General features: G+C 53.4%; 3 protein-coding genes across 3 annotated transcripts; 2 read left to right on the forward strand and 1 right to left on the reverse strand.

The window, feature by feature from the left end:
• Window positions 1-3,521: 3,521 nt before the first annotated feature.
• On the forward strand, window positions 3,522-7,366 carry NECHADRAFT_92813 (uncharacterized protein; the record flags this gene model as incomplete). Its single annotated transcript, XM_003051736.1, has 6 exons — window positions 3,522-3,555; window positions 3,616-3,817; window positions 3,905-4,552; window positions 4,596-4,623; window positions 4,698-7,035; window positions 7,092-7,366. The coding sequence occupies 6 exons, from the start codon at window positions 3,522-3,524 to the stop codon at window positions 7,364-7,366; spliced, it is 3,525 nt and encodes a 1,174-aa protein (XP_003051782.1).
• A 563-nt stretch (window positions 7,367-7,929) lies between these two features.
• On the reverse strand, window positions 7,930-11,314 carry NECHADRAFT_37740 (uncharacterized protein; the record flags this gene model as incomplete). Its single annotated transcript, XM_003052187.1, has 5 exons — window positions 7,930-9,224; window positions 9,274-9,366; window positions 9,423-10,001; window positions 10,053-10,673; window positions 10,735-11,314. The coding sequence occupies 5 exons, from the start codon at window positions 11,312-11,314 to the stop codon at window positions 7,930-7,932; spliced, it is 3,168 nt and encodes a 1,055-aa protein (XP_003052233.1).
• A 414-nt stretch (window positions 11,315-11,728) lies between these two features.
• On the forward strand, window positions 11,729-12,885 carry NECHADRAFT_100142 (uncharacterized protein). Its single transcript, XM_003051737.1, has 2 exons — window positions 11,729-12,199; window positions 12,253-12,885. The coding sequence occupies exons 1-2, from the start codon at window positions 11,902-11,904 to the stop codon at window positions 12,840-12,842; spliced, it is 888 nt and encodes a 295-aa protein (XP_003051783.1). The 5' UTR covers window positions 11,729-11,901; the 3' UTR covers window positions 12,843-12,885.
• The last annotated feature ends 200 nt before the right edge of the window (window positions 12,886-13,085 follow it).

Here is a 13,085-nt window from a genome sequence, read left to right on the forward strand (position 1 = left end):
TTTCGGCGAGTCCTGGCTGGAATGAGACCTTGAATCACATCGCGGGATACACGAGGCAAAAACGAGCAAACCCCAAACCCTGAAGCGGACAAGATTTCCCAATAATCCAACGGGGCAGTGATCCGGAGGCCAATCGGTACAGTACATGACAAGGCCACTCCAGACCATACTCAAGGATCCTCTCGTCTCTTTTCAGGGGCTCCTTCACTGGTGTGTGCATCGCCTCCACCCTCCCATCCATCCCATCCATCTTACCCGAGCCATCCCCAACATAGGCTGCTCTCTCGTGTGTCCGCGTGGCACCCGTGTTTGGGTTGTTGCGCCGTACCTAGCAAGATACCACCCAAAAATGCCATTTCTCCTGGTCATCATCTCATCCATTTTGCCCAAGGCGCCAGATTGTGGCTTTTTTGCTTAATCCCGCTCTTGGTCATGCTTTAAACTTTGATGAAAAAGATCACTTACACTGGCTCATCTTTACTGCAAGAGGCTACTCGCCGTTGCTTCGAGGCCTTGAACCCGAGCGTGCCTGTCTCGGATCGCCCAGTTCTAGACGTCTCCCCCCCCAAAAGGACCCCCAAGGTTCCAAGGGGCCCTCGGGCCCTTACACCCAGCCCAGCTGTAGGCAAAACGTTCCCTGACTCAAGGGTCCAGCTCGCGATGGACCAACCATGGGAGCCGCTTCTCCGCATGCAGGTTCTGGAAGGCGGTCAGAACAACGTCTGACCAGTGAGGAAAAGATCGCGGTCCACGACAGAATGTTGGGCTGAGGGTTTTCTTTGCGTGGCTGCGTCTGGCCGTCGAATAGCGGCCTGCGTTCTGGGGCACCCTTTTTGCCTCATGGTCTTGTTCCTTCCTCTTCCAGTTTACACGGGCCTTGATACCGAGAGCCCGGGGAAGAAAACCCCGCCAAAAATGCCCCTCACCTTGAGACTCCGGAGCGTTGACCCCGCCACGAGTTGTTATCGCTTTTCTCCATCTCTTATCGCTTTCAAGCACCTCATGATGCATTTAAGAAGACATCAACTCCAAGCCGGTTACCGCGGTCAGAGACAAACATTCTAGTTGCTCATGCGTCACTTGTCGACAGCGCTTCATATGCACCTCTGGTCCCCTTTTTGGACCGCTAGACGTCTTGTTCCCGGATTTGGCGCCCACCTGGAGATGACACCAGCTCTCAAGTGACAGGTCTCAGGGTCATATGCCCTCGTGTCTTGGTTATCGTCAACCATTCACGCCCTTGTTCTCTCAGCCTGAAGCAGAGATAACGATTCCGCTTGGCCTGGCTGTGATACCTGTTGGTGTCGCGTGCCTCGTTTGAGTTAGTGTCTCCTGGCGAGACATTTCGGCAGCTATGAGTTGGCCTCATGACTTTGTCACGCTGTGATAATCAAGATCGGATTCTGAGGCTACCTATATCGATCGCTATCTGCAGCCTGCTCTTCCCTTGGCTAGAAAACCAGGGTCTTAATGGTATCCCGCTACTAGACATGGATACTTCGAACTCTTTTGATCGCGTTTTCGTGACAGCCATGGCCAAATACCTTTTTGATCTGGTGGCTTTGAATTAGGTTGACAGCAAAATGTCTCAAGGACTCAATGCCAGTTGTGTCCTCCGTATCCCCGACCCTGACTTGGTATTTCCCCCTTCAACACAACAGCAAGGGAAGTCAGTTGTAGGTCATCACTATTATTCTCTGATTCTGTTGATCTGTCGACGGTGGAGAAGCCTCTGTGGGCCCTGACGCAATCCAAGAGGCCGTTCTCTTGGCTGAATGATTCCCAGTCGAATCGATTGGCAATCTCGGATGGGTCGAGGAGGCGTTGACTGCAAAGCCCAACTCCACGTGGCCGTCAAAAGGGGAACAGTTCGCTCCTCTCCTCCTGTTGCTGTTGCTGTTGCTGTTGCTTTTTGCCCTCATTTCCCTCGGGTTTACGCATTTTTCTCCCCTGATTCATGTGCGAAACCTTGGGCGTCTTGACAGTGACACGACGTAGCGATCGTCAATCAGGTAATCTCACTCACGTTGATGCTCCCGCTTGACACAAGACCCCGAAGGCGATGAACCGTTCCTCCGGGGAGTCGGGGGCCCTTGATGCTAGACCTCATTTGGTGTTGCCGTCGATGACTAAGTTGAGGTCTCACTCCCGTCAGAGGCTGTTTACTTTATCCCACGCAGGACTACTGAACCGGCCGACACTATTCAACAGTTTGATTTAGGTTTTAAGTTACCGTGGGAACAAGGGGCAACTCATGCGCTTCGATGCAATCTTGGTTCACGTGCTGTTGTTTATTTCCATCGTTGAGTCATCCTGGAAAAGAGCAGCATCATGGATCAAAGCCTTGGACACACTCTTCATCAACTCTGCGAGGTGGGCCGGCCGCCAACTCAACCGATACGCTATTATTCCTCCCACCCTCTAGTGGCCGTCGGTGACGGAGTTTGGTCTCACAGCCCGCCCAGGCCGGGGATGGATGGACCCAGCCAGAGGACAAAAAATTCAATGAGCCTCAAGCCTCGTCCCCAATTGAAATTTGGACCAAAAATTTTAGGTAGCACCGCAATCTCAGAGTGCAATCCAGCTCCAGCTCCCCCTTTGGCTTGGCGTAGCACATGTCGTTCGTTGGGGATTGAGGTGCTTCGCGTCGAGTTGATGATCTTCTTCGAGGTTCCAACTGCTGGCGTCATTTGAATCCTAGACGGACAAGGGCACCTCTGACAGCAGACTCGGATTGGAAAATTGTAGCTTCCTGCCAGGCTTGCGTAGGTAGGTTTCTTGCTGGGATTCTTCACTGTGATCGCCACAACCTCCCTGTGTCCAGGGACCTTGGGGACCCGTAGCTTGAATGACAGCCAATCAGATACCCCATTTGCCTCCATCACTCTGTTCTTGGGCAGCCTATGATAACCACCACGACCCCCATGAATTAGAGCCGTCCAGTGTGTAATTACCTGCCTGGCCTGGGCTACTCCTCAAACCAAACCCACCATCCTCCCTCCTCCCGCGAGCCTTACGACTGAGACGTCCAGCGCCTGTTCCTCTTCTCGTATTCCCTGGGCTCGATTGCCGACTTATCCATCCCTTATTCTTCCAGCATCAACATCATCATTTACCGACTCGACCGCCTGCTCCTCGTCCTCGTCCAATCCGCCGATCTCGACCGTTTTCTTTGTCACCTAGGTCACAAGCCAGGCCAGGTTGAGACCCAGCAACAACACGACCCCATCCGTCCACCGACCGCCACCACCCCTCGAATCGTAACCCTGGAGTATCAATATTCTTCGATAAACCGGCTGGCCTCTGCCTCGATTCGTCCTCTTCGCTTCTAGACAATCTATGACAGCAGCTTCTCCTTAGTGGCGACGGCTTCGATCCATTTTGTTGGAGCTTTTGGGCGACCAAACCCAGCCGACCGAGATTTGCTGCTCAACCCCGCCATACTCAGAGCACGCCTCTCTCGCAGCCCTTTTCTCACCATCTGACCTGTGGTTTCGGCCTTCTCTCGGCCGACTCCAATTATGCTACAGATGCATGGCGGACAACCTGATCATGGTATGCCTTGCCTACCTAGACTCGTCCCCCACCGCAGCTGACCACGATGCTCTTGCGCAGGCACCGACAATCACACGGGAGACGACCATCAACGCGGGCGGGAAAAGCTGGCGACGTCGCTCTCCCTGCCAAAGAACCGTAGCACCGGCAACCTGGTTTCCGCGAGCGAGTCGTCACCAAAGCAAGATCGTAGTAGAGTCCGAATGTCGCTGGATGCGTCTGCGGCGGCGGCGGCTGCCGCTGACCTTGAAGCCATCACCAGGTGCGTCGAGTGGAATCATGTGTCGCTCAGCCCGGGTGTGGCGGCCAACCTCAGCCCGTTTTCCGCTGACCACCCTGTCAACCCCAGGTCCCCCATCATGACGGATCATGAGCATGGCCTAGGCCTTTCTGGCCTCCGCCGCATAAGACAACAACGCCCTCCGTCCCGGAACCCAACACTACCGGGATCTCGAGCCTCATCTCGAAGCCCTTCCGTAGCCACTCTGTCTCGCTCCACCTCGATGACTGCCATGGTCTCTAGCACCGGCAACCTGCCGCTGGCCGGTGGTCCGGCATCTCCTAGCTTCTCCGAGGATCTCTCACGCTTTCCTTCCGAGTCTCTGCACTCGTTCTCTTTTGCCAATCAGTCTGAAGACTTCTTGCACAACCGGCACAATGTCTTGAAGCGGTCCATCGAGTTCATGAAGGACCATAGCCTTCCCATGAACTCATCACAGGCGGCTCTTGCAAGTGCTCAAGCCAGGGCCAGCGGTGATGTTGAGACTCAAAATATGCTTGACCTGCTCGCCCAAGCACAGCTGATTAGAGCTGGAAATCTTCCAAACCCTGATGAATCTTATCAACCAGCTCCATTGACAGGCCCTGCTGGAGCCTCCGAAGACAACGTTTTCGACAAGAACTTTAACCCTCGAGTGTCGAGCACTGATTTGACTCAGCTCCGACAAACTTCTCCTGCGCCAATGACCCGACGGTCACGAACTGAGACGACGAGAAGGTCTAATGTTGTTGAGCCGACAGAGTTTGATCGTGTCCCAGAGTCAACAACAACAATTAAACCTCCGACGGGTGAGGAGGAAATTCCTGCCACTGTCAACAAACCTACACCTGCACCCGCACCTTCACGACCCACGAACCTGAAGCGAACCATGACAGACATAATGTCGGTATCTGTTCAAGACAAGTTGATCGACACTATGGCTCAGCCATTTTTGACCGGCCAGCCCATGTATCAAGAGCCATTGGCGTCACCATCTTTGGCGGATCTACGCAGCTCCTCGTCATCCAACTTTCCTACTCAGCTCGGTCCCTCAGTTCATGGACACACAAATCGATGGGTTCCGGCCGCCCAAGCGATCTTTACGACGGAAGTGAAGCCTCCGTGGACAATCATTGCGGCAAACGACCTGGCTTGCTTAGTGTTTGGCGTAACGAAAGCCGAAGTGCGCAAGATGGGCATTCTGGAAGTGGTTCAGGAAGAGAGACGATCGTGGTTGGAGCGCAAACTTCTCAAGAAAACAGAGGACGAATTCTCGGATGCCAAAGTGTCATCGGGGCAAGCAACACCGGCAGCTTCGGCAGCTTCAGCATTGCTCAACGGCCGATCTGGTATTACAGCTCAGCTCTTGAGCAAACCAAACTCAAGAACACAACCCCGGAGCTACGCCGCGAGGCGCGCACAAACCGTTCACAGTGGTGACCCTAGTCCTCCAAAGGCCCGTGGTGGAGGACACCATCGAAACACATTATCAAGGGGAGTACTCCTCTGTGGTGATGTTGTACCAATCCAGAAGCGCAATGGCGCAACAGGCTCTGCTAGCCTTTGGGTCAAGGAGAAGCGGGTAGGCCTCATCTGGGTTCTGGAAGAGATCCACGAAGACGTAGCCCACATCTCCCTGGATGAAGATGGCATCGTCCAAGAGGTGACGGGGTCCACGTTACCAATCTGGGGTTTCGAGTCGATTACTCCAGGGTTCGATATCGCCAGACTTATCCCAAGAATCCCCAGGCAGGGTATCGATCCCAATACTGGAGAGATTGATTTCGCCCAGGCCACACGGCGAAGATTCTTCACATGCCCTTACTCTCCCACGGTCAACATTCCTTGCACTGTCGAGCAAGTCAGGGGCAAACTACAACTCCGTATCTCGACATTCCCTCACATGGCTGGAATCGTGGTGGTTGAGCCAGAGGGTCTCAAGATTCGAAGCTCCAACTCGGTCTTTTGCGGTGCGCTTTTTGGATTCGAAAAGGCGGATGGCAAGTCCATCAACACCATCATCCCAGATTTCGACAAGATCCTGGACTCGTTGATAGAAGAAGACGGGCTTCAGCTGCTCGATGGTATGGTTGTTCCTGAGCATCGGTTCAGAAAGGCATCCGCGTTTCTCGCTCTAAAGGAGCATCGCCCTGATGCTGCCTCCGCTTTCCTTCATCCCGCTGGGTTACGCGCAAAGCACCGCGACGGATCAGACCTGAAGGTTGACGTTCAAATGCGCGTAGTCAAGAGTGAAAAGAAGACGCTCGTGGTCAACGAGACGGTGGTGGAAGGCAGTGATGAGGATAACGCCAACCCGAGCAGTGGCGACGAGGCGTTCGAAGTGACCCGTTCAGAAATTGTGTATGCTCTGTGGATTACCTACTCCCGCCATCTCCATGGCACCCAGCCGAACCTCAACAATCTCGAGTCCCCTACCCGGTCCGGAGCTGCAACGCCCCTTCATCAGCCATCTCCTGGCCAGACCCCGGCCCATACTCCCCTAGAGATCACCTCGGACGACGAGGCGCCCCGAAAGGATCTGCTCGTTGCGGCAACCTCGCTCTCCAAGCAATTAAAGGACCTGACTCTCAGTGCCGCTGCCAAGATCACCGGCCAGCAAAAGCCTGCTCCCCAAGTTGATGAACCACCTCCGCCCCCCAAGGTCGTTGAACCCCCTCATAAGAAGACCATCAACGACTACGTGATTCTCGAAGACATGGGCCAGGGTGCGTACGGCCAAGTGAAGCTAGCCCGAAATAAGCAGTCAGGTAAGAAGATTGTGCTCAAGTATGTCACCAAGCGGCGTATCCTCGTCGACACGTGGACCAGGGATCGCAAGCTGGGAACTGTGCCTCTGGAGATCCATGTCCTCGAGTACCTCCGCAGACCCGAGTTCCAACATCCCAATATCATTGAGATGCAAGGCTTCTTCGAGGACGACATAAACTACTACATCGAGATGACACCCCACGGTCTGCCCGGCATGGACCTGTTTGACTACATTGAGCTGAGAACCAACATGGAGGAGTCCGAGTGCCGCAGCATCTTTGTGCAAGTAGCCAATGCCATCCATCACCTGCACACCAAGGCTCGGGTGGTGCACCGCGATATCAAAGACGAGAACGTGATCCTCGATGGAGAAGGCAACATCAAGCTCATTGATTTCGGGAGTGCTGCATACATCAAGAGCGGTCCTTTTGATGTCTTTGTAGGAACCATTGGTGTGTAGCCCCCTGAGCCTGACATTAGCTCGATGACCTGACTAACTTGCGACTAGATTATGCTGCTCCTGAAGTTCTTGCTGGCAAGCCATATCGTGGTACAGAGCAAGACGTATGGGCACTTGGCATTCTTCTGTATACCATCATCTACAAGGAGAACCCCTTCTACAGCATCGACGAGATCATGGATCGCGACCTACGGATCCCCTTCACCATGAGCGAGGAGAGCATCGATCTGATCCGCGGCATGCTGAACCGCGACGTCGCAGACCGCTTCGACATCAACCAGGTCCTGGAGCACCCCTGGTGCCAGGTTGACGTCGCCTCATGAGAGCCACACTCTCCTCTCACTCGAACGACACAATGACGATGACGACAACGACTACTGGTTAACCAGATGAGTTGGCCTATGTCTATCGGCAACTTCTTTTTTGGTCATGATACCCCCTCCTCCAGCAACAAGACCAACCCCTTCTTCCTTTTGTGTGTTTTGTGGGTTAGAGACGTTTCGATTGGAAAGCCGAAATGAAAGATAGAAAAGAGAAAAAGACCATCTCAGCCAGGAAAGGCTGAGCACGATGACGAGTTGGTAGAGAGGGCGCTATTCTGACAGGAATTATATTTGATTCGACGGGTTACTACTACTACTACTACTACTATAAATGAGCCAGCAGGATCAGGGGCTGATGATGGGTCTGGGATGGCAAATGATGGGAGTTGATTGCAGGGTTTGTCTCTTTTTTCTTGGAATTTCGTGGATAGAGAGCAACCAAGACAGCATGTGACGTGACACAATGGATGTTCACTTGGGAAACGAATGGTGAATAGAGATGATTGCGTGGTGGCTATCAATATAATATTCACAAAAAACAAAGCCCGTTCTTCTCTTTCTAGCTAATGATAACTCAACTCCGGGTTTGCCCTGAAATTGCAACGACAACGACATTCGGGCACTGGGCATTCGACATGTCTAGCAAACCACTGCCTGGCGTGATCTAGATGCAAGACATGCTCGCAACGTAGGCAAAAGGTTGGGAACCGGCCTGCCATTTTGCCCTCGCCCTTTTCCTCAGGCTTGTCGGAGCGTGGCACGCCGACAATCTCGAGGCAGACGACGCAGCGCGGGAGGTGGCGGCCACAGTTGGGACAGCTCACACCAGCGTTGATGCTCGTGGCAAGGAGTGGATTACGCGTCTCGAGTGATGAAGGGCCGGCAGCTCCCTGCGCCGAGGTACCGGCTCCAAGGTGAGGCGGCTGATGGTTGTTGACGAGCGAGGTTTCGGCGTCGCAGAAGACGCAGCGAAGGGCGATCTGTCGTGAGGGAGGCTTGAGGTTGGGGATTCCATCACGCTTGGAGCGTTTGGTGGACTCGACGTCGAACTTTGTGCGATGAAAGAAGAGCTTGTGACGCTGAAGATGAGCTCGGTAGGCGTTGCGCCAGGCGCGGCAGCGGATGTCGTCGATATAACGGGGGGCACAGATGGAGAGGACGAGAGCCGCCGTCTGGACGTCGTGGAACTTTTGTATGTAGCGGGCAAAGATATCAACCAAGGTCTCCGAGATGCCCGTAAAAACGATGCCCTCAATGTCACCGTCAGCGACCGCTAGGCCGACCTGGTCGTTAAGCCATGCGGTAAGTTGATCGTCGTCAAAGTTGCGGACGGCGACATAGGCTCGATCAGAGAGGGGCAAGGATTGCTGGTTGGCGATGGCTGACCAGTCCCCAGTTGCGATGAGTGACGAGATGGCACGAAGATAGGGGTCAGTCTTGGAGGCTACGGCCTCGTCAAAGTCGAGCTGCTCCTTGGCGAGCTGGCTATCGCCACGGCCCATGAGCTGTAGGGCCAAGGACACAAACAAGAGTTCCGGGTGCGCGGTGCTGGCCTTTTTAAGGATCTGAATGGCCTCTTTGTGGTCACCCGTGAACAAGGCTCGAGCAGCGGCCATGGTATGGATGGTGGTGGGATACTCAGGGTCTGCCTTCCGGTTGCGGCCCTTGGGATCGTGCTTCTCCGAGTCGCCCCAGCCACATATCTCGAGACAGAGCTGACGATGACCGGGCCACCTAGTGGTTTTTCCGTCAAACTTGGGGAGGTGGTTCTTCTTACAAAAGGACGCGATTAAACGCTCCCAAGTTGATCGATCAGGGGGTGATGTGCCGGGTGGCAGTCTAGTTGGAGGATCACGGCCTATAATCATGTCAGATCAAGCAGTACTGTAAGCAAAGTGAATGCTAACCTAGATTGTTTGTCCATATTGAGTGGACGCCCAAGTAGCTGAGATCGAGGCCCGAAAGGATCAAACCTCCATCATCAGCAGTATCTTCTGCGGCTAGAGAGAGGTCAGTATTTGATAGACAACACTATAGTCCTTTAAACCAGACTTACTTGCAATCCAATCCCAGACATACTTGACCCAGGGGTCATCTGCTACAATGTCTCTATTGGCGACGGCATCGAAAAGGTACTTTTCCTTGGCACGCAAGAGCATTGTATGGTCAATGACGTTTTGTGCTTCTCTGGGAAGTCCCTCCGCCTCCGCCAGCGAAGCCAACAGCGCATCGTGGATCTCACGGCATGAGCCCAGGCTATCAGATGCTAGAGACATCTCGCTCATCTGGCTTTGAACGATCTTGGTGTCGCCGGCGCGTGGCTTAACGCCGTTTGCTGATTTAGGGGCCTGGAATTCGTCCCTCACAAAAGCGCGAAGAGCCCGTATCTTTGGAGCAACAGTGGAGGCTTCGTGAAATGCCTCGGGCAAGGGTGAAGTAGTTGCCCCAACGTTCTCTATCGAGACGGAAGATAGGGTATTTGATTTTATCGCAGCTTCGGTGTCTGCCCGAACGTTTGCGCTCTCTGGTCCAAAGAGCGGGACATCTGAAAGGGCTTGTTCCATGAGCAGAGGCCCCAGAATCTCTGGGGCTTGAGATGGTTCGAATTGCATCATGCTGTGGTAGGGAGCTCCTTCTGGTATAGGGTCAGGTTCCGCAAGCTAGATGAAGAATCGAATCGACATACCTTCAAGGCCACGATGCGGTGCTTGCCAGGGCACAAGCTTGTAGACATGATCTGAAGTGTGGGATGGCTGCTCCAAGATCTCAAAGTTTCCATTTGCTCGTAGGACAAGAAGTCGTGGGCGAAGAACAGGAGAACTCAACGTCACCCAGTCAAAGGCGACTATTCGGTCATTCTTTCTTGATGTTTCGACATACGAGACATCCATCTCGTAAGATTTCTGGACCTGGAGGAGCTCTGGACCAGTAGAGTTGGCCGATGGGGTCTCTTTGTTGGTCTTTAATACCTTGAGCTGACCAGTACGCGACAATACGGCCAGGAGGCCTCGGTGGTCGCGACAATAACGTAAGGATCTGACAAGAGAATACTTGCCATCTGCTAAGAAGGGGTCGGAATCTGTCTCGATCACTCGATCAAGACGCAGAGCTCCTCCCCAAGGCAGGTCATCTTCATCAACCGCCTGTAAGTAAGAATGAGCAGCCACAGGCCTCGTGGTTGCACGCCGATCCCAGATCATGACACCAGGATGGTCCAGGGCGGACGATGCAAAGTAGTTTTGATCGGCATAATCAATCGTGAGGTTGTTGTTGCATTTGGTCTGAAACGTAACAACACCGCCAGGATCTAATGAGATAGGACATCTAGATTAGCTTGATAAACTCAATATTGATGATTAGAGTCTTACCGCGAAGATCATGTATGCGAAGTCCTTGGGCCTTGATACCCACCACGAGCGTCTGGGGGCTGTCCTCGAAGAACTTGATACTAGAAACAGACACACTTGGTTCAAGACGATTCTTGGGGTCTGAAATATTGGTGGCATCCGATGGGAAGCCTTTTGTGTTCTTGTCGAGCGAAGACAGGCGGCTAACATCCCAGATATGGAGACATTGGTCCATTCGAACGCGATCAAGGCCAACAGCTAATAGGCCCGTGATGTTGAATGCGACAGCCTGACATGTGCGAGACATCTTGAGACCCAGCTCAACGTATGCATTGGATCCATCGTCGATCCTTAACAGGTTCACAATACCGCTCCCAGTGCCGACGGCAAGAAGACCAGGGTTGGTGGGTGACCAGTCATAAGTAGTGAGCGGAGGAAAGTCATCGTGACGGTTGAGTTTCTTGTAGTCAAATCGGCCTGCTCTGGCGTGTCCGACGGGCTCATAGACCTGGACAACACGGTGCTGGAGGTTGATGTGGATGAAGTTGTCCCATGAAGGGTTGGAAGACCATTTGACGAGCCCTGGTTCTGGGCGGTCCATGACGGAGACTGATCAGCCCAGCGAGGGGGCCTATCACACGAGCATGTGAGTTGGCGATGAAACTCTTTATGAGTGGTATCTTTAGGAGGAGGATGCCAGCGGTTGCGGCTTGAAGGTTGGACCTGGGGTGAGGTTGAAGTGAGCTTCCTGAGTCAGGTGCCGAGTGTTTTGAGCTGGACTTTGAGAGTAAGCCCAATGTGAAAGGGTATCCAAAACAGTGATAAAGATAATTATTCCCTTTGAGGGCGGCGATTGGGTGCCATTGACATCAAGAAATGAGACGCATGATGGTTTGCGTGGTGTAGGTGGGAGTATGGAGTATTGAGTAGGTATGGATGCTGGGTAAGGTACCTTCCACTCAGCTCACATGGCAGAGCACACCTTCTCCACATTTGGGACGCAGGGCGCTAATCTAAATACGGAAAGTGCTGATAAGATACTGACCTGACGATCCCCGCCAGTCGAAAAAAAAGTTACTGACTTTGTCAATCTCTCGCTCGCCCTTCTATCCCCATTTACACCCAGGTTATCAGCCAACATCAGCGACAACCTTCCACCTTTGATTACGCAACCTTCGCACCTTCGTCATGGCTCCGAAGCGAGACTTTGAAGAACTCGGCTCCCCTGGGCCTGATCAAGAAGGCTTCAAGAAGCGCAAGCACAACACAAAATCAAAGCATAGGCCGAACGAGGGAACATCGGGATGGGCCAAGAAGCGGACGCGCACGATCGAGCGACTCCTGAAGCGGAATCACGACCTTCCCGCCAATGTACACAATGACCTCGAACGCGAACTAGCCGCTCTCAAGAGCACCGTCTCCGACAAGGCTTTCCAGAAGAAACGAAGCGCCATGATTTCGAAATACCACATGGTCCGCTTCTTTGGTATGGTATTTCTTGGTTTACCTGGCAGGTTTAGGAACTAATGTCGAGTGCAGAACGGAAGAAGGCATCGCGATTGGCAAAGCAACTGCGCAAAAAGATTGAAGAGACAGAGGCCCCGGAAGAACTCGAGGAATTGAAACGGGATCTCCACGTCGCCGAGGTTGACGAAGCATACACTCAACACTTTCCCCACGCCGAAACCTACATCAGTCTGTATCCTGTCGACAAGCGGGAGAAGGACGCCGACGATGACAAGAATGATTACACACCACTGAAGCAGCGAGGCCTGCTGCATACAGAGCGGCCACCAATCTGGTCCGAGGTCGAGCAGGCATTGAAGGAGGGGCCCAGCGCTTTACGAGGGTTGAGGGAGAGACGGTCGCCGGGTGGTGTGGAGGAGGAAGCCAAGCCCCAGCGTCGCGAGAACAAGCCCAAGGCGCAGGCGAGCGTGAGCAAGCCCGTGGCAAAGACACAGCCAAAGCAGCAGACGTTCAAGGACAAGAGCACATCGAACAACAAGGACGATTCGGGAGCCGCGATGAACCGCAGAGAGCGCCGACGACTGATGCATCAAAACAAGCAACCAGTCGTGAAGAGCGACGACGACGACAGCGATGGGGGCGGCTTCTTCGAGGAGGACTAAGCACTGGGAAAAGAGAGAAGAGGGACATGGAAGAAATGTCGATGTTCATGCGCTGCTGGCTTCTTGCTGGGCGTTTTTTTCTCGCATACACATACACATTATATAGATTGTTGGTAGATACCCCTGCTGCCGATGGGTCGAGCCGTGTGGGTTCGGCCAGGCTGTAACCAACACAATTGAGCGATTCCAGGATCTCAGACTCGACGAACCATGAAAAAAGCGAAGCAGTTTCTGCCTGACGAG

Source organism: Fusarium vanettenii (assembly GCF_000151355.1).
Source record: "Fusarium vanettenii 77-13-4 chromosome 4 genomic scaffold NECHAsca_3_chr4_2_0, whole genome shotgun sequence".
Classification (NCBI taxonomy): domain Eukaryota; kingdom Fungi; phylum Ascomycota; class Sordariomycetes; order Hypocreales; family Nectriaceae; genus Fusarium; species Fusarium vanettenii.